Source organism: Lottia gigantea, assembly GCF_000327385.1.
Source record: "Lottia gigantea unplaced genomic scaffold LOTGIsca_127, whole genome shotgun sequence".
Lineage (NCBI taxonomy): Eukaryota > Metazoa > Mollusca > Gastropoda > Lottiidae > Lottia > Lottia gigantea.
The window spans coordinates 158111-179711 of record NW_008707370.1 but is presented as its reverse complement, the minus strand read 5'-3'; the positions used below and the strand labels follow the sequence as shown (position 1 = coordinate 179711).

The window sequence follows — 21601 nt, the reverse complement described above, 5'->3', positions numbered from 1 at the left end:
TAACAATTTGGCACTAGTGTCGCAGTATATCAATCATAAGTGGGGAAATACTTCTTTATGAAAAGCCATATCGAGACTAAAAGGGAAAGAATGACCTGCCTGGGGTCACATCTACCATTATTGCTCATAATTACACAGTAAATAGGTAGGTTAAGAAGCTGAACATTGAATTGACCTACCCTGTTTTATATTTTTTGAGATCTTCTCCATCTTCCCCTTCGGATATCATTCTCTTACGTGATGGTTTCTTTTCAGCCACTTCTTCTACAACAGTATAGTCATCATACTCTTCACTGAAAAGGAATACATGTACATATACAAAACATTTAAGTAGTGAACTAAATCTAAAAATAGAAATTGACTTTTTACAACCATAAATCTTAATAAGTACCGAATACTCAATGCCAAAGTAAGAGAATTTGGATGGCAAAGTGATTCCTTTACCACAAATGTCTTGTGTGATCATCAAATAACTATGTACAAACAGATCATGTCTTGATGAAAAGGCTGCAAAATTAAATTCAGAATTTGTTGCTAGTTTAGTAAAACTGTAAAGGTCTCCTGTTTGACTACTTGACCTCAATGGTAATATAGTGTCGGCCATGAAAGATTACAGATTAATCATAACTTACAGTTCTTCTTCAGGAAGAGTTTTAGCCGCTTTCCTGGCGGCAAGTCTCTCTTTGGAAGGTTGAATGATACCTTCATTTATCAATGCCTGATATCTTTGACCACGGTTCCTTCTTCGAGATTTCCTCACTGGTACTGATTCATCATTTTCTAGAGATTCGGAATCTAGATGGTGCTTTAAACCTCCCTCTTTTTCCATGTCCTGGTAATCATCCATTTGTCCATCGGACATCCTTCTCTGATTTTGGATCTCTGGAATATTTTTCTCAGCAGATTGAGTTAAAGCTGTCTGGTTCTCTGGGACAGTGGCATCATGTGTCTGGCCTTCACTTTGAGCTGTAAATAGTTTATCTAAAATATGATCCACAACCATTTTTCCACAACTGACAATGTCGTTATCATTTTGATCAGCATTAGGAGATTCTTTTTGGCTCTCTTCTGTTTTCTCCTTTTCTTCCTTAACAACAGGTTTGATGTCGTCTGCAAATTTTCTTTCAACTGGAATTACGTCCCTTGGTGTTTTCATGAGCTCCACTAGAGTGTGTTTAACTTCTGCTGATAATTGTTCCTGTTTTGCAGGGTTCTCATCTCTTTCAGTCTGTTTTGGTTCACTTTTAGGTGAATCCTGCTTAGAGCTTTTGATGGAGAGATCTATAGGTTCACTGTCAGAATATGGGTGCTGGAAGGAATAGTCTGGTACTGAAGTTGGGGAAACAACTAGTTTAGAGTCCAGTGGTTGTTGGTTTATCTTCTGGATTACTTTGTTTTGGTATTCAAGTTCTTCTGGGTCATGCTCTAACTCTGATGTACACATCTGAAGATGACAACAGTACTGGTTATAAGTGCTGCATATTTTTTTTTCTATTTTAAAGCTCATAGCCTAACTCTCAAAAATAGTAAAATTGAAATCTTTATTTCAACAGTAAACTGAAACGGAAGATGTTCGATATTTCACTGATGTTGCCCAAAAAGGTACATATTTCCAACACTTACCTCTGCTAGTTCCAATAATGCTGATTTGCTAGTTCCAGGGTGATCATCTGAAGGTGATGACAGGGTTTCAGAATTATGTCTCTCACGTACCAAACCTTCATTTTTACCAGACTGCTGTCCAGCCATCAATAATAAACTCAGTCCACCCATTTTTGATGGATCTGAAATTGTAAACAAAGATTTTCAATTTACATTTTAGTGACCATCAAAAACCATCGCATTATGATACTGACTTCAAAAACCAACACATTATCATAGTGACTTCAAAAACCAATGCATTATCACAGTGACTTCAAAAACCAATGCATTATCACAGTGACTTCAAAAACCAATACACTGACTTCAAAAATCAATGCATTATCACAGTGACTTCAAAAACCAATGCATTATCACAGTGACTTCAAAACCAATGCCTTATCAAGTGACTTCAATAACCAACACATTATCATAGTGACTTCAAAAACCAATGCATTATCATAGTGACTTCAAAAACCAATTTAAAAAACCAATGCATTATCACAGTGACTTCAAAACCAATGGATTATCACAGTGACTTCAATAACCAACACATTATCATAGTGACTTCAATAACCAACACATTATCATAGTGACTTCAATAACCAACACATTATCATAGTGACTTCAAAGACCAATGCATTATAATACTGACTTCAAAAACCAATGCATTATCACAGTGACTTCAAAAACCAATGCATTACCACAGTGACTTCAAAAACCAATGCATTATCACAGTGACTTCAAAAACCAATGCATTATAATACTGACTTCAAAAACCAATGCATTATCACAGTGACTTCAAAACCAATGCCTTATCATAGTGACTTCAATAACCAACACATTATCATAGTGACTTCAAAAACCAATTTCAAAAACCAATGCATTATCACAGTGACTTCAAAACCAATGCATTACCATAGTGACTTCAATAACCAACACATTATCATAGTGACTTCAATAACCAACACATTATCATGGTGACTTCAAAAACCAAAGTATAAGATATAATTTGGGATAAAAGAGTAAAAACAGGAACCATGTCCCAGCCAAATTATTACTTACCTGCTAATTTCCCTGGTACAATACTACCATCTAAATTAATATCTACTTCATTTTTAATAACTCTAGCATTAGTTGGTCGAGTAGCCATCTTGGCTGGCGGTTGATGAATCTTATCTGGATTATGCCATTTGTAATCTGGGTTAGCTTTCATAAAGGCATCTTTATACTGTAAAAAATTCATAATTATCATTGGTAGGGATTGGATTCTGCAAAGTTTTGTAGCCGTTTTGTGTATATTGGAAACACTTTTATTTGCACCATTCTGATTTTTTTTCCCAGAGTTCATGAATGACCATAGTTTGCCTTGTTGCAGATATCAATAAATAATAATTCGAGATAAAAACAAACTTGTTGAGAAATTGAACTCAAGCAAATTGAATATCTTCATGAAGGTCTGCCTTTAAATGGCCGCCACTTCAAAAGTGACTATTATAGTTCAATAAGTAACAAGGTGAAAAGTCGTCTTCTAGGCCATTTAGGTGATCATGAAAAAATTTCTGCCTACCCTTTTCCGATTTCCAACTGTCGAGGGATCTTAACGTGCTCAGCCTGTAGCACACAGGGTTTTGGTTTTTTGTCTCATCCAAACACTTATGCAATGTCAGCTCCTCGTACCTGCATCACTGACAAGGGGAAAACCAGGTTGAAAAATCATCAAAAATGAATGAACAAAATCCAGTTGAGAATATATTTTCTGGATTATTAAGATTCAAAATGTCTAACCTGTTTAGCTAAAGTTGTATACACAGACTTTTTCTCTTCTGCTAAATTAGCCCACAAATCACCTAATATTCTTGTCACACTCCGATTATCTAAATCAGGGTTCTTTTCTCTCACCATACTTCTATGGCGCTTACAGAATATCAGGAAAGCGTTCATTGGACGTCGTACATCTTTCTTGTCTCCGTCTTGGCACTCCATGGTGCACACACCTGAAATTTAAAATTTCACTTACAATCACATTCCGAAAACAAAAACCTTTACAGAGATAACCATCTCGAAAAGTAGTAGTTTGCAGCAAATGAAAATAGGACTGGATATCAATTACTTAATTGAGATCGATTATCAATGCCAGACTACTGATCAATAATCAATTAAGAATTGAAAAAATTTAATTTAGAAACCCTGTAAATACTAAATTAAAAATATGCCAAAATTCTTTATTTCATGGGTTATTTTTGCGTCATAGAAGTATATTCTTGCTTTGATAGGTTATTATAGTTTACTGTGGGTAAGTTATGTGCTGAAGGGAACCTATGAAGAAGAGATTACTACTAATCGAAATTATAAATTCCTAGCAACTATAATCAATTATTTCAATCTCTTTACCCAGCTCTAGATGAAAGTATATTATTTTATAAGTTTCTATGTTTTCTGTGAAGAGATGAACATTGCAAGTTCTATATCATAAAAATCAATTGGGGCTTTGTACAATGTCAAATGATATACTAATGTTACTGTTAAATAATGAATGAAATTTATGAATTCCAATTTTCATAATATAGTATATGAGTAATAATGGTGAATATTCGATGTTATAAACCTGAAATGCTGTGATATAAGTTAAGACAACTGAATTTAACGTCCCATAACTCCTTGTTAATAACCGTCCTTCAATAACGGCTCGTGTTGGACTAAAAATAACCCAGATTCTGATGAAAGACACAATTAATGCTGAAGTAATTATTTTCTCAATGTCTAACTAATCATATACATTACCATTTCACGTTGACATTTCAATTTTGTTCACATTTTCATTGAATATGTACCGATTTTTAAATTCTAACGTTGACTCCACCATATTGTTGAAGAAAAGTAGACCAACACGTACGGGGCTCGCGGAAATGAGAATGAGGTGCGATGCTGACGGTGAAAACAACAAGTCAAATGACATTTTCCACTCTCGCCAGAACTCACAAATAAAACACAAAAACTGTACAATAATAACAGAAATCTGTTGTATTCTATCAAAATAAGTCACTCTAATATACAATAACAGACCGACAAAGTACCGTTATGCCACAAAACACGAAAACATTTCACCTCATTATCTATGCAAAGTTGGTGAAATTTCATGGCTACCCAAGCCACCTAACCGATCGGCAAAGCTGAACACATGCGGAGGTGAATTGTTCAATGAAAACAAGTTTGATTTTTACTCACGCTTTCATGATTGATAACTAAAAGACACTAACTTACCTTTGAAAAAAGAATTAACCGTTAACTTCTCCGATTAACATTGAAGGAATAAATGAGTTTGTTAGCGGACGAATGGGCCATTCACGATACGGGCCTGGCTTCTCCTGAACTTGAGCGAATGTGGGTCAAGGCAATTTGGTTTGTCCACAAATCTACAAGAGTCTTACGTTATTTGATCTAACAGTTTATGAAAGTGGATGATTTCATAAATAAAAGATGGTCATTTTCTCTGAAATATTTCTTCAAATGACAAAAATAATGATGGCCTAGCTGGTGTTTTTACTGAGCTCGAGGAATAAAGGCACAATGTTATTATTTCCCTTTAATAGAGTAGTAGTAAGGATAGTAAACAATGTCATACATAATGTTACATTGTACTAAGTATAATATAGGTATTGTATTTTTATGCCATTTTTTTTTTATTTTGGCCAAGATTTGTCTTATGCGGAAACAGGTAAATCCAGCATTTGAGAAAGAGTTCATTAGGCCTTCAAAAATACATAGTCGTCTTATATGCTTTTATAGTAATTGGTGTAGTCAAAAAGGGTTTCCATATTTAATTTTGGATAAGAATCCGGCACTGCCTTGGAAATAGAATCATTGTCCAAATATTTGCTTTTAACAACAGATTACTGTTGGTGCTCAATTTCAGCAACCCTTATCGCTTTAAAAATTCAAAATCCGGCTCTCGTTTCATTATAATTACAAAAACTTTTAATAGTAAGTATACTCTTTGGTCCCAGCCCCAACCCGTGCCTTTTTTTTTTAGATTAAATACATCTACCCGGCAAGTCTCTAGATTTCCCACTTCCGAAATCAGATACATGATATGAACGCGATACTTCTATCCGGCATTCTATTCCCTCTTTCTATGTCAGATACAACTAGCCGGCATATTCCCTGTGATTTGCCCCATTTCTTCCCGGTAGGTTTCCACCTCTGTAAGCCATATGCATCTACATCACATATCTCTAGCTTTCCCCATTTCCAAGTCAAATACATGGCATAGGCTAGGCTATGATTCCCATTGTCTGGTGGTATAGATATGCTCAGCACATATCCGAGGTTTCTCCCTTTCTATGTCAATTACATCTACCCGACACGGGATAGGATAGGATTCCCATTTTCTGATACAGGTACATCTACCCATCATATCTCTTAGCCTACCCTCTTTTGGTATCAAATACATCTCCCCTAAATATATATATTTTTGCCCCTCCCCCTTCTATTTCAGTTGCATCTACCCTGCATAAGGTTTCCCCTATCTCTGTTAGGTTATTTTACGATTCCCCCATTTCAAGTAAACATTTTTGGTATGGCCTTATATACATGTACAGGAACAAATATTATTTATTTCATCCTATTTTAGACGTAAGACTCTTTATCATCCTTCAAATTATATTCCGGCAACACATAACGCGTTCGAACTTTAGTTCCACCCAATTTCCGGGTCAAGAGTTGAGATTATCGATTAATGAAATTCACCCAAGAGGCATTTAAATATTGCAAAAGAATACGATTATGACTTTGAGCCAGATATATCTCTTAAGGAATGTGAGCAAGCATCGAATAGCACACGACTCGTCTGTTCCTTTCGACACGATATGATACGCGTGCGTGCGTTCGAGTCGTCATGATACCATAAAGACCCTTAGGAAGGCATTCCTGAAAATGTCCAGTACTGTTTAAAGTCAAACGCTTAACTTTCTAAACTTCTTGAAATAGAATTTGTATATCAATAAAATAATTTCAGTTGAGACTAAAAAAGCTGGAAGGATTTGAAGAAAGTCTGCTAGAAATACGCGGAATCCCACGCAAATTCTTATGACTAATGCTACAAAACTTTTAAACCAATGAAAATTGTTTTTGTTGCCAGAATCTGGGGGATTCCTTGCTGTTCCACCAATTGACTCACTCCCTTATATTGTTAACAAATAAATAAATTGTAAAGAAATATAAACGTTAACACGCTTACATTTGAATGGAAAATTAAAATATCATGTCTCTTAAACAGATTTCAATTGTTCTTACATTTATTATATCGCGTTTGATACATCAAATAGATTTATATATCAATTTCTCCGACATGGGTCAAAATTATCAATGAAATCCAAGGAATGGCGACGGCCATCTTCCGTTGTGAACTCGTGAAATGACCGTCGAGCAATCGACCCTTCCTCGCCGGGTTGCGCAGGTAAATTTTCAATTTTCAATGTCCTAAAGTATGTAACAAATCATTCTGGATCTAAAAATGATCGCAACTTACCCCCACACCATTCTCAATTAGCAGGTGCGCGAAATATTCTGCGATGTAAACAAATGGAAAGTTGCCAGTTTTTACCTTGTTATTTATTTCGCCCTTTTTGCACCCATTATCTGCTTTATGACCAATACACTTTTTGAGAATGTCGAGCAAAATTGCTCACCAGATGCCTAATGCTTTCAACTAACATGAATAATTCACACTTTTTGTGAAGGGAACCTGGCATGGACACTGGCCCTAATAAGTAAAGACAGACTGACAGCCTAAAAAGGGAGGACCCCTACTGCTTCATTCACAGTGGGAATGGATTATAGAAGATATTTTCTACAATTCTAGAATTAATTACACACTATGCTACACAATCATATACAGCATAATGCTATAAGCTATAGCTCCAGCATGGCAGCAGATGAAATAATTTTTAATAAACTAATGAAATGCTCAGTGCACTTATTTTTTTGAGCAAGCTGCCACATTTAATAAACATAGGAGATATTCATATCTATCAACTTAACAACGCGAAGCCACACCATAATGAGTCTACTGAGAATGATATTTCATGTCTGTGGCTGTACCACTTAATGCCAATCTGCAACTGGATTTGCAAACCAAAATCCATAGTATTGGTTATCATAGATCATGAAAATTTGGCATACAAACAAGAATAGGATAACTCACTTATCTTATATCAATGTTTTTCCCATCATGAACTAAGTGTATGATACCGAAAAGCTAAATATTTTCAATTTTGTTTTTAGTCGCGTAATAGTGATCAAAGTAATACTGGAAGTACTGTCAATGAAAGTCCAGCTGATGTAAAAGTTATTAAAGAAAGGACAGGTGTTAGTGATATTACTATTATTAATGAAGCTATAAGTGCCTGTTGTAATGAAGATGGTAGTTTTAAGTTAGAAGATGTTATTACAACCTTACAATCTGATGATACAGTTAGAAAAATCAGGGTAAGTTATTTTATTCTGATATGTTTCTTCTTGCTTCAGTGGAATCAGACCTTCATTTTCAGAAAGGTAATTGCAGGAGTTGGACAAACAGAATACACTTACAGTAGGCCCCATCCAAAGCATCTTCATTCTATGTTATTGCTTTGGAACTAAAATTCTTATATATATCCCCCCTGCCCCACCCCCTTTTTTTGAATGGAAGGATCAGCAAAATTCAGGGCCATTTCTTTTAGTTAAAATGTATAATTAATGAATATTTGTTTGAATGCTTTTCATGACTTGATGATTGGTCTATGAGATCTTTAATGGTTTAATGACTGATCTGTGAACTTTTATTATTTTGTTTGTAGACATCTAAGTTTGTGAAGGATGTTGTTGATGCTGTACCCAGATATAGTGAAACTGAAAGTAGAGCTGTGATTAAAACAACAGCTAGTAATACTGCAACAACAGCTACTGTTAGTGTAGCATCTCAATCTCAATCAACAACAGCTACTGGCTCTGGTAGGTCTATATATAATTTTCTTTATGAACTTATTTCCTTTTCAGTAGACATAAAACCATTTTTTTTGTCCCTTTTATTGAAAAGGATTCAAAGATACCAGCAGTAATGATGACATAACATGATCTTTTTTTCTGAAAAAATGGGCTATTAGAACCTATACCTTTAATATGTGATAATTATTTGTTCACTTTCGTTGTATGCAATTGTCTCATAGATAATGGATCAAAACAATTCAGTTGGTGTAAGTTATATTCTCTATGTTTACAGGTAGTGGTGTAATAGATTTAACTAAAGATACTACTGGTGATAATGAAGACCTACAGAAAGCTATTGCTGCTAGTTTACATGAAACACCAGGTATACTGGGTGGTCAGGTGACTAGAGAGGAACAAGATATCAGCAGGTACAGTTTATTCTCTGTTTCACTTGGGCCATTTTTATTGAATTTGGGCCCCACTAGAATGATATTGTGACAGATATTGCTAGCTTGACAGGACATACTTATAACGCTGGATCACCTCATACCACTCTGTGACTTTCAGCAGCATCCCTTTAAAGTTAAAGCAAATGGGAACCTTGTCAATAGGGGTTGCCTGTATTTATGATATTTATAAGTAAAGTTGATGTGTTTATATTAAAAAAAAAAAAAAAAAACAAAGTAAAAGCATGTCAATTGGCTGCTTTGACCTGTTGAAATTATGGTGCATTAAAGCAGAGAAAATCCTAACAAGGCTTCATTCACATTATTATTCATATCTCAAACAAACGAAAGGGAATTTTTTTTTGTATTTTAGGATATTAGAAGCCAGTTTAGCAGAAAGTAAAGCTGGTACTAAAAGAAAAAGAGGAGATATTTGGTTTGTAGACCCATTAAATCCTCATGAACGTAAACGTGTTGAACAGTGGCCAGTGGGGTTAAAAAATGTTGGTAATACATGTTGGTTTAGTGCGGTCATACAATCCTTATTTCATATTCGACAATTCCGACAACTGGTGTTGAATTTTGACTTTAGTTTGGCTAACGCTGATAATGGTGATGGACCTTCAACAGTAAGTTTTAATTTGAAATCAACAAATTGTGTATTTCGTTAATATTGTGTGTTGTGGATCATGAATTGTTCTAGGCATTGTCTCAATGGATTTTATGATCTGATAGATATATATCTGATGCTCTTCCAGCATGGGTTTTTCAATTGGGAATCACTTGTACAGAGTTCACATTTCTAATAGTGTTTATTGAATATTTACAGGATACTAGAAATATATCGTTTATGGAAGAATTACAATGTTTATTTGCATTGTTAGTTGGTACTAGTAAGAAATATGTTGATCCGTCCAAGCCTGTTGAAATATTAAAAGAAGCCTTTACTTCTCCTACTGGGGCCAACAATAGTCAACAGGTTGGTTCCTCTAATACTCTTCTATTTAGTTCTCATTAAGGACATAAAATTTGAGTGGAATTATTAGCCAACAGGTCTTGACTGATAAAAAGATTCAAGATGATTCGTTCTCAAACAACTTTTTGCATGATTTTTACATTTTTTTATTTTGCCTGATGATATTTGAACTAGTCGCAAAAAAACAGTCTCTCAGAGTCATGCAAAGATATTATGCTTGTGAATTAGAATGGGGTCATGGGAGAGATTTATGTTTACCATTATGTTCACCAGTGTTTCTGAGTTATTGCCCTTAATTTATATACTGCTTTATGAAATGTTGTTTGTTATTTAGGATGTGAGTGAATTTCAGCATAAATTACTAGAATGGTTAGAAGATGCTTTTAAAGTTTATGAAAATAAACCGAAAGCAAGTACGTCTCAGACAGAGTAAGTGATCTTCATTACCTACATTATTTCATTCTCAAAGACATTCATTTGCATTTTTAGTCAGATTAACAGAGTAGATAAGATTCCATTGTAACTGTAAGGTGCTGTGATGTTGGATTTATAATTCTTGATTTTGTTAAATGTAGCAAGAGATTATATTACTTACTTGATTTATACAGCAAAATCATTGGAATTAGAATTTGGGTAAAATGCAGATTTTTTTTTAAGTTTCACAACAAAAGATATAGAATTTCCTGGCTTACATACCTATCCAAGATATCCTTTTAAAACCAGTATTATTGTATTGTAGGGAAGCTAACTGTGATAATAATGTAAAAAGTCCTGTAGTTGATCTATTTTATGGTCAATTTAAGGCAGAAGGCATTCATGAAGGTAAGATGATTTCATTGGCTAAAGAATTTTTGAAAAATAGAAAACGCTAATTCAGAATTTACACATGGGACTATGTTGGAAAAACAGCTTAGTTAAATAAAATAAAAAGTTCCTTTTGTGAAAAATTGGAGGATGTTCATAAACACCTTGGACAAAATTTAAGGTAAAAATGGAAACATCCACTAAATGAAGGTAAAAAATTCAAGTACGTTTTAAGTAAAAAACCCTATATATTGTTCTTGGCAAATTTTTAAGAAGAATTGTTTTTTTTCTGGTCTCTTTCACCTGCCTTGAAAGCTCTGTTTTTTCTTTCTGAAAGCTTTGCATTATTCGTAAGTATATATGATTAAGGGAGATAACTGTGTTATTTTTGTCTTTCAGGTAAAGGGTTCTCTAATCTTGAAACATTCGGTCAGTTCCCACTACAAGTATCAGGGTTTCGAGATATACATGAAAGTTTAGAAGCGGCAACATCTCCAGCTGAAATAGAAGCTGTTAGTAGTGATGTCACCCAGAAATCAGGGCAGGAGGTTTGTTGCAATTTAGTCCTAGAGGGTTTTGATCTTTGATGGATATTGAAATAATTTTTGCATGATCAAAATAAAAAAATGTTTACTGCCTCCTTTCGTGACTAAAGTATTAATCAACTTCAGTCCTGCCATCAGTTTCTCAACTATCATACAAATCAGTAGTTGAATAGGTTGATTTGTAATTGATTTTACTGGCTGTCCAATCAGTTTAATCCGATGACTGAAACACATAAAGGGATTGTAAAGAGGTTCTTGCAATTCCACTAAAACTAACGATGTATTATGACGTCACTAGGGGGGAACTGCATAGATATTAATAGTAGTTTCCTGTAGCTCCCCCCTCTAGTGTTAGTTTTAGTGGAATTTCAAGAACCACAGACGTCAGAATGAACATTGGAATGGTGCAAATTGGAGCTATCAGTGTCACATGCACATAAAAAATTTTGGAAACCTCTTTACAATCTCTTTAAATCAATAAGGTTAAAGAAAAAAGTTACTTGATTCAAAGGCAGCATTTTACCCACCTGTTAAAAGATCGAAGGTTGACAATCAAAGACTTCTATTAACCCTGTTACATCAAGATAAACACATTTAAATAATTGTATTTACAGTTATGGTTTACTCGACTCCCTCCTGTTTTGACCTTTGAACTTTCACGATTTCAATTTAATCAACAAATTGGTCGACCAGAGAAAATCCACAATAAAATTCAGTTTCCGGAAGTGATTTATATGGATAGATATATGGAGCGAAATCAAAGTATAACTCGACAACGAAGAGAAGATGGTAAAAAATTAAAAGAACAGTTACGATGTCTTAAAGCCAAATTAGACAAGTAAGTCAAAGAGCTTGATGTTTGGGAGTTTCCATATTTAGAGATTCGTTTACTATAGTACCATCAACTTATCAGAATTATTTTAAAAATATCTTTGAATTTTAATATATAAAACTAAATGGAAAATGAATTCTTCTGCTTTGTGTTTTATGCATTATTTCAGCAGTGGACATATCTTTTGTTGTTATTATGAATTTATTTTATATTGATGCTATTGTTTGTTAGGTTTTTACGATACGGTTCTGGTAATAAAAGAGTTCCACTACAAGATGTTCTGCAATACGCTCTGGAATTCGCTCAGAGTAAAAAACATGACAGGACCTCTTCTGCCTCTAATCAAGATATTGAAATGGAATCTCCAAGAACTAATACCAACAAGTAAGATAATTCTTTGTCATTTCCAATTAACAAATGCACGACCCTATTAAAAAAAATATAGCAAGGATTGGGAACATTAGACCATAGATCCAATCCAGTTATCAGGTTCAGAAGTCTGATTGGTTTAAATTTTATTAATTGACCAATGAGATTATTTTTATCATATGGACTTAAGTTTTGCTTGAAAATTTCAGAGCTTGATATTTCATTTGTTATTTTGACGTCATTATTTGATCTTGCAGTAACGAAAGATTATCAGCAGATGTGCCAGATTTACCTGACATCGCTATGACAACATACAGTCAATCTCCTGGACCGTCTGCTCGTAGTGTTGATGGAGTTACTCCCCCTTACCCTCGCCATGTAGAAGATTCAGAATTGGAAGTTTTAGAAGGTTGTTTGAGAAGATGGAGAACTGAAGTAGAATCTGATGTTAGAGGTTTGTTTCTCTTTAGATATTAATAGAGACATTGTTGCCAGAATTATATTTCTTTGACAGAAAATACAGTGTTGCCAAAGTTATGTTATATATTGGACATTATCATGAGAGCATTGTGACATGTTGAAAAATCTTTACCATTCTAAGCAGTAACCAAGCTGTAAATAGTCTTAAATAATCTTGTGAAGATCGTGTGAAGTCAGCTGATCAAGGTACAGCTAGCTTTATTACCTATGGTTCTTTCTACAAATGGGTTGATTATTTTAAATATTGTGTTATCTGTTGTAGAATTACAAGAAAATATTTCTAGTTTAGAAGAGAAAGTGAGTGGAATGTACAGTGATGAATCTATGAAAAAGGTAGAGTTTTTAGTCAGCTTTACTTGTACTTGTTTCTGAAAAAAACATATTGTTCTGTTAAGAGAAATTTATAGTAAGCCTTGGGCTGTGTTGACATTCAGTAATCATAAATTGTCATGAGAGTACCCATAAAAAGTGTTTATTTTCAGTTCCCCTATCATTTACATGCTGTCTTAGTACACGAAGGTCAAGCTGCATCAGGTCATTACTGGGCATATATTTATGATATTCTCCGTGAGAAATGGTTGAAGTTCAATGATATAACTGTCACAGAGTCATCATGGGAGGAGCTAGAGAAAGAAGGGGTGGGAGGATATCATAATGCCAGTGCTTATTGTTTGATGTATGTTGATAGATCTAAGTTACAGTACAACACAGGTAAAGCTTTGTCTTCTTTCAAGTTGATGTTAAGCCTTTGGCCATGTCTTCCAAAAATTAATGTTCTATACTGTTCTGTAGAGGATTCTGATTACTGAGGTTGATTCTTCAAATAGAAAAAGTCTAGTCTTTGCTAGTCCTGAATTCAGTGCTTGGTTGAAAAATTAATGTTCTTAACTGTTCTGTTGGACATTATTATAACTGTGTTTGATTCATCAAGGGGGCAAAATTAACAGTTCAGCCATGCCTTATTAGTCAGTGTCTGTCAAAGTGAGGGACATATGATAACAGGGGCCAAATGTAACATACGGTTTGTTTTATGAAAATGAACACACTCATTGTCATACCAGTAAGGGATGTTAAAAAGTGGTTTTGATTGGTTTGAATTCACTGCCTCATGCTAAGCTATTTAGATAAAGTGAACCACAGTTCCGTCTGTTTATTGATAAGGGATTTATTGACCATGCCCAAAAGGGTACCTAACATTGGTAACCAATTATGTAGTCAAATGGGTTTTGTCTAATTACAGGAGATACAGCCAAATTTTTAGACAGTATGGAATGTCTTCCACCAGAATTATTTAAAATGGTAACAGAAGATAATAAATTATTTGTGAAAGAAATTCAGACGTGGAATGAAGACCAAGCCAGAAAAACGGCTGAAGCTGAGGCCAAGACTGCCTCTGAGAAGAAAATAGCAAAAAGTATGTTCATTTTAAGCCTGGCATTGGTTGTAATTAAATTTTTACTTTGATGATGCAGATCAGAGAGGTTGAAAAAGTGTTGAGCATGTGAAAACAAAACAATCGACAGTCCAACTTGCTACCCACTGAACTAATCTACTGCAAATGTGGTGTGCATCTTGTGAAAGTTGATTTCCTCTCCATTTTTGGCCCAAGTCATTTAGGGTTAAATGTTTTACAAGACATTTTATTGAAGTTTGAAGATTTTGTACAGTTAAAAGGTGTATATAAAGAACTAATTAGTAAAGATAATTAATAATTCTGTTTCAGATCAAAGTACAGCATCCACCCAGACCAGTCAAACAGCCTTGAGATATTCTCTACCTATAACACATGCTAATATCTCTTTCACTGATACATTAAAAGCTGTTAAACAATATGTAGATCTTCGTGATTGTCTGCCTAAAGATTCCCTCATACAGGTAATTCACTCTTGTCTTTAATTTCAGTCTAGCCTCTTGTTTCTTTTTATCGAGCCTCAGAGGTCTAAGGTCCAAAGTTCAATCCCTGCATAATTGAAGATAATATCCCAGTTTCCCATGTCAGTGATACAGGTCAGAGTGGAATACATGGGATCGTGCAAAAAGCCTTAGTCATTAGTATTGGTCAATAATTCAAGCCCCCTTGTTCCTACACGCTGTGCATATAAGATTCCTTGACAGTTAGTTAGTAGGCCAATACTGCTCTCCGTACAGAATGTCCTTTATTTCATAAATCATGGCATTGCCGGATTTCATGTGAAGCAAAATAAGATGTAAAACACCATATCATTCCATTTTCTGTTATGGTTTGAATCTTACCCAAAAGTGCACAAATATCTCTGCTAGACTAATGTTTAATTGACATTTTATCAAATCCTCTACGTATTTCAGGCAGTTAATCAAGAATTAAAAAGATTAGCTGAATTAAGTAAAAGAGTTAGTGTTGTACTACCTCAAGATGATTTAAGATTACAACATATCTTAATATACATGGGACATAATTCAGCTGATATTAAATTACAACAGATAATAGAACTAGAACAATTCTCTTTTATTAAAGATTTAGATACATCTGAGAGGTAAGATCTTTTATATTTTCTTTTATTTATTCAGCTTATTCCCACATTTTTATTATTATTTTATAATATAATGGAAACTGAACCATGTATCAATTTATCATAACAAAGCAGGATTTATTGTAGAGGAAAAGAAATGAGAAAATTTGCTAGTGAATATGTACAAAAAATACAGAATGAATATGGCTCAGATATTTATAAACGTTTAGAGGTAAACCATTTCTTAGTTGTAGACTCTCATAAAGATTGTTCTTAGAATTTTTAAGGCAGGTTTAGCCTTGGAACAAACCTTTTGATATGCCCATGTGAAAAGTGAAGCATATATTGTCGTCACCCATGTCCATTTACTAGTTGTAGACTCTGATAAATATTTTTCCTCTAAATGACTGCGTTCACAACTTTTTTCTGCATTTCTATATGCTCTTATCATTCTATTTCTGTTCCAAATTTAGTTGAAATGGAATGTGAGGGTTAGACAGTCAAAAAATAAAATATTTCAATAGTTCAATAAAAACAAGTAAAGATTGTAGCCATTTGAAAATATTTCTGTATGTTTTCAGGACTGGCACTGTAAATATCAGTTGTATAGAGAAGTTGTATATTTATTTATTAAGGGTTTAGAGGCATATAATAAAGAAAGGTATGTTGGATAGTGGACACTTACTATTTGATTTTACAATCGGGTTTCCTCCTGTCAGTAGGAGCCGTGGTGGCTCAGTGAGTTTTACACTCGCTAATCTGAAGGTCCAATGTCTGTATATGGATTTTTCAACCCATGTCCATGTCTAGTTGTTTGGATGGGATCGTAAACTGTGTGCTACAGGCTGTGTCAAAAAAGGCTTATGCTGCTATTCTAGCACAAAAACTTACCTCATTGCAACCTGCATTAACTCAATAAGAAGCAGAAAAAGATGTAAAACTCATTATAATTATATTTATGCATTAGAATATCTCATTTTACAGATTGTTAGCAAAATGTATGAGCTGATGCTTGTTTTACTCGGCATGTCGCTCTAATGAAGTAATGTTGTAAATTTTCAGGTATGCAGAATCTCTGCCATATTTAGATAAAGCCTGGCATTGTAATATAGACTGTACAGTTAATGGTAAACATGAAGGATTAGGTGTAAATAAGAATATATTGGCCTATTTTAGACGTACTTGTTTACAGGTAAAATATTTGTTTTGATGTGTTGATTTTGGGAAATATTTTGTAAAATGATTCAAGCTTCTCATAATAAAACTACTTAAAGCTCGTCTTAAGATGCTGACGTGTTTCGGATACACCGTCCTCGCCAGTTTTGGTTAATGGATGTTTATTATCCCGAAGACTATGGTAGTTTAGTCATGTGAGAAACTAAAGGAAATTCACTTAACAGGAGTAAGAACTCTACTGGAAGAATATTCTCCATTTTGAAGATCGTATCTAATTGACTAAATCTCACTTACAAAGTAACTCTGGAGAGTAAACCTGCCCTGCCACAGTATTCAGTAGGATTTCTTAGTGGGTATTGTCTGCTAGACAGTCAGGTACCATAATGAATTTCTGATGCCTAGACCAGTGCTTAAAGGAGCACCTTCACTATCCGTTCGACCAATCATACTTTAGTTTCAGAAACAGGAATTCTTTAGCTTACATAATCAGTAATAGTGTTCACAGCTTCAAATCCATGTGTATCTATAATTATTCATGTTTGAAAGTTAAAAATTCGATTCGAATTTTAGTGAGACTATGCCATATAAAAAACACATATACATGTATAGGAATAGACAGTTGAATTTCTAGTTTGAGGTATATTTGAAGGGATTATGCGATTTTCGTGCTTCTTAATACTATTAAAACACCAAGCTAAATCAGTTCCTGAAAATGCTGACTGTTCCCCTTTAAGATGGTCAACCTGCATTTGGCTCTCTCAAGCTAAATTTATTTGTTTACAGTGTTTAAATACAAGTGCAGCTGAATTATTTGAAAGTGAAGAAGATGTATCTGAAGCATTAACTCTAATGAATAGTTTGATATTACCTACTTTACCATTATTATCTTCATCTGGAGTACAACATGATGTTATAGCTGCCGAGGAGATGAAAGAGAAATGGTGTGCTTTCTTAGGAGAACAACTTTCAGGTAAGCTTATTTCTGGCATTGTTTTTCTAGTCTAACTGTATAATTTTATTTCAATAAAACATCATTAAATAAGGATGAATTTTAGATATTGTGTCTAAAATCCTCAGAAGTGAACTGTCAAGTTGTGAAAAGCCAAGATTTAGTGTACAGTGACAGACTGTATAAGAAGCAAATCATGACTACATCTTGTTAGACCTTGTACAATTTACATTCTCTCTTTCTTTATTTTTGTAACTTGTAGATTCACAGTCAACTAGAAAATGATTATTATTTTGAATTTACAAATCAAGATATATGTTTTTTCTTTTTCAGAATCAAAAATTGATAAATTACAAGATTTTTTATCCAAATTATTTGAGCCTCCATTAGAAAGTAAACGACTAAACTCACAGCAACATATACGTACAACTGATATGAATGATTTGTATTTATGTTATAAAGAAATTATGGACACTATGTGCAAATCAGGCCAAATGCAAAAAGCTTTGGCATACTTATGAATTGGATTTTAAGATGTTTTAAATCGCTTTTGGTGTAAATGGTTAAAACTCTGAATCCTGTGTATCTAAATCAGATTAAATGCAAATCTGGAAGTCCTGTGATGACTCCACCGGCCATTCATGATCTGAAGAAATTGCTATGCATCTCTGTGTCTTTTAATATTCAACCAATCAAAAGGGATTTCCTTTCTATATAGGTGAAGAATTGTTGGATATACATTATATGCCCACTTTAAACAGTTTTTTTAATAGGTTAGTGTAGATTCCCACATCTTTTGATGCTGTTAAAATTCCACAGAACATGCTTTAAAGAAGAAATGCGTCAGACCATGGATGGAAAGTGCAGAAGAAAAAAATAAAAGGAACATCCATATCTGTCATTTAATCAAAATGCTTTATTTCCTATGGAGAGAGTAATCTCTCAAGTCATCTTAACAATGATAAGCTATTACCAACTTGATCTTATACCTTGACTGCAAAAGCCACCTTACTTGAATCATAGAAGCTTGTAAAAGCATAAATTTGGTTGGATGCGTGTTAATGATTACAGCCAATCAGAGTTCTCAACTAAAAGTCATAATTTTGACAAATTCTGCAGAAGTTTATGGTTGGCTATATTCGCTGGTCTTCAAGCCATGCAAATTGATACATTCTGTGATACAAGAAAGGTGGCTGTTGCAGTCAAGGTATAAGACGAGTTTGCAATTCCTTAACCATTGTGAAGATGCTATCAATTAGATTGTATTATATTTAGAATTAAGAGTGATGTGTGGTGATGAATGATATATTGTGGCTAAGCTTGACGCACCAAGATTGATGTTGCTGGTCATCTTCACAATATCCAGCTATTACAAACCCTACGAATACAGCCACTCAGAGCCTTCGACTGTAAACATTATGGCTTATTGTTTACAGACTTTCTTATAGTATTCACTTGCGATTACAAAACGTCTGTGATAAAAGATTGGTAGCTGTTGCAGTCAAGGTATAAGATGAAGTAGGTAATAGCTTGATAATGTGAAGATGGTTTTGTTTTTTAAAACTTGCCTTTTAATGTGGAAATTTATATAATGAATGGAAAGTGCTTCTTTTTTGTCTTCGACTACCAAATGCTTATAATTATCATATATGGTCTTTGTTATTTTTGTTGGTTGATTGTCCACCAAGTTGCAATTTGCAAAATATAGTTTTAATTCTTAGCTTAGCTCTATACAGGCATCTTATTTACTAGCTCTTAGAAGTTAATATCAGATACACATGGGTAGTGCTTTTTAGAACAAAAATATGACATCATGTTCATCTACAAATATACAAGGCAGTAATTAAAGGATCATAGGATGACCAAAAATTTAAATATTTAATCTTGGCTTGACATTGCTTTGCTTTGTCTTCCGTTTTGTCACTTACAGCATTTTTTAACCTTATTTTTGTTTACATAGTAGTTGCTTTTGGATAGTAAAAATCAGATTTTCTGAATTTGTAGATTTGTCATATTTTTTCAACTACCAAAAATTACTTTTAGAAGTCCCAAAAACTTAGTATTTTAATATTTAGATATGAAATACCCTCTTTAAGACTTAAAAACACAGTCTCATAGATTAGAGAAAAACATTCTAAGGAATTTGTATCCAGAATAACATTTTGGCTATTGATTTAAAGGGACAGTTAGGCCAATTTTTTGACCAATTGATGACTCTTGAGATGTGATATATAGAAAAGACATGTGATTTTTGTACATTTCTAGTACTTCTGAAGACTATTTACATATATTCAAGACTAAAATCAACCTCCCAAAATGGCACACCTGTCTCTTTAAAGCTTTTACATTTATATGCAATTTAGCTTTGATGTAAGTTAACTATAACATACTATGTATTTTATTAAAGTTAGCATATCCCTATTTATTGTTGATGTTTTGTTAGTGTATGATATGTACATTTTAAATTATTGTTATGTATAATAGGAAAAAAAAATATACTCCATCTTTGAAAGAAACAATTATGGAAAAGGTTTGTATTATAATATAAAGATACATCATTAAAGATTATTTATATCTTTACTATCTTGTTTCTCATTGCTTGACATTTCCCATGACATTTGGAATGTCATCTTGGATAACAAAATTATCATTATAGAGGAAGTTAAGAAATTTGTTATCTAAGAATCTAAATTCCGGATAACAAAGACAAAGGTCAGGTTGGCATTATCATTATAGAAAATGTCAAGAAATTTGTTATCTAAGAATCTAAATTCTGGATAACAAAGACAGGTCAAGTTGTGGCTTCTCCCCCCAGATATATATAATAGATTTGGTGGATTCTGACAAAATGTATAGAAATCATAATTGGAAATTTCTTGGAATGGAGTGGGGTGGGGGACAAATACATTTCGGGGAGTGCAAGTGAATTAGTGCAGGCCCAGTGCAAATGATTTTTGGTTTAAACAGAACAAAAATAAATAATTGAAAGGTTAAAATCCTTTAATATAAACAATGTAATAATTAAAATACATAACAAAATTTGTCTGAATTTCAATAAATCAAAAGTAAATTACTGGGTAATAAAGCTTATTTTGTATTGAATGTAATATTCAAAGCTCAAGATCTAATATTGTCTATATCTTTAGCTTACCATTGGAATATTTTACATAAGCGAGAAAAAAAAAAAGCAAATCATTCAGTAAATTATTTACTGACTTTAAGTAAGACAATAAATTGAAGGCCAATGTGCTACCGGCTGTGCATGATCGAAATCAAATTGACACCTAGACGGCTAATCTGGTATAATTGCATACTGCAAGGCATTGCATCTTCATAAGTCACATGTACACACTTTAATATTCTATATAATAACAATTCATGTAAAATAGTGAAGTCTCAGAAATGACCATGGGTGATGTGCAATTCAACACTCAATCAAAATCTTGTACATCAGATCACAAGGCCTCAAACTTTCCATTACTAGTTCAAACCATAGGCACTTGTTTCATTGCTGAGTAGGGTTGGGCACTTTAAATACTATATCAACTATTCTACATAGCAATAGTAACAAATGCTTGTGGTTTAAAAATATTTTTGTTTTGCAACAGACATGGAATGTACAAGAATGCTTTACAGTTAATAATATATAATTTTATATTATGTACAAAAAATTTACAAAATATAATATTGTCTTTTTCTGAAAGAAAGCACCAAACTGAAATTCAACTCTTCAAAACATGATAATCTTTTAAAGAACTCTCAATTCTCTCAATATAAAACTACAGAAATAGGTTTTGAGTAAACATTACCTCTTTTGATGTAGTATTTGTTATCGTTTGATGTAGTATTTGTTATCGTTTGATGTAGTATTTGTTATCTTTTGATGTAGTTTATGTTATCTTTTTAAGAAGAATTTGTCATCTTTTGA

General features: G+C 33.5%; 2 protein-coding genes across 2 annotated transcripts; one reads left to right on the top strand and one right to left on the bottom strand.

Moving 5' to 3' along the window:
• Positions 1 to 2830: 2830 nt before the first annotated feature.
• On the bottom strand, positions 2831 to 3591 carry LOTGIDRAFT_89909 (hypothetical protein; the record flags this gene model as incomplete). Its single annotated transcript, XM_009048692.1, has 2 exons — positions 2831 to 2869; positions 3427 to 3591. Coding segments are annotated over 2 exons (204 nt in total), but the record flags the coding sequence as incomplete, so codon positions are not given.
• A 5298-nt stretch (positions 3592 to 8889) lies between these two features.
• Positions 8890 to 17729, top strand: LOTGIDRAFT_138555 (hypothetical protein; the record flags this gene model as incomplete). The annotated part of the gene is made up of 18 exons (XM_009048691.1): positions 8890 to 9035; positions 9427 to 9665; positions 9863 to 10032; positions 10364 to 10446; positions 10769 to 10851; positions 11233 to 11381; positions 11993 to 12216; positions 12442 to 12594; positions 12837 to 13033; positions 13322 to 13392; positions 13542 to 13770; positions 14303 to 14473; positions 14795 to 14934; positions 15385 to 15572; positions 15696 to 15780; positions 16130 to 16209; positions 16611 to 16740; positions 17508 to 17729. 18 exons carry the CDS (start codon positions 8890 to 8892, stop codon positions 17727 to 17729), a joined length of 2760 nt encoding a protein of 919 aa, XP_009046939.1.
• Between the last annotated feature and the right edge of the window lie 3872 nt (positions 17730 to 21601).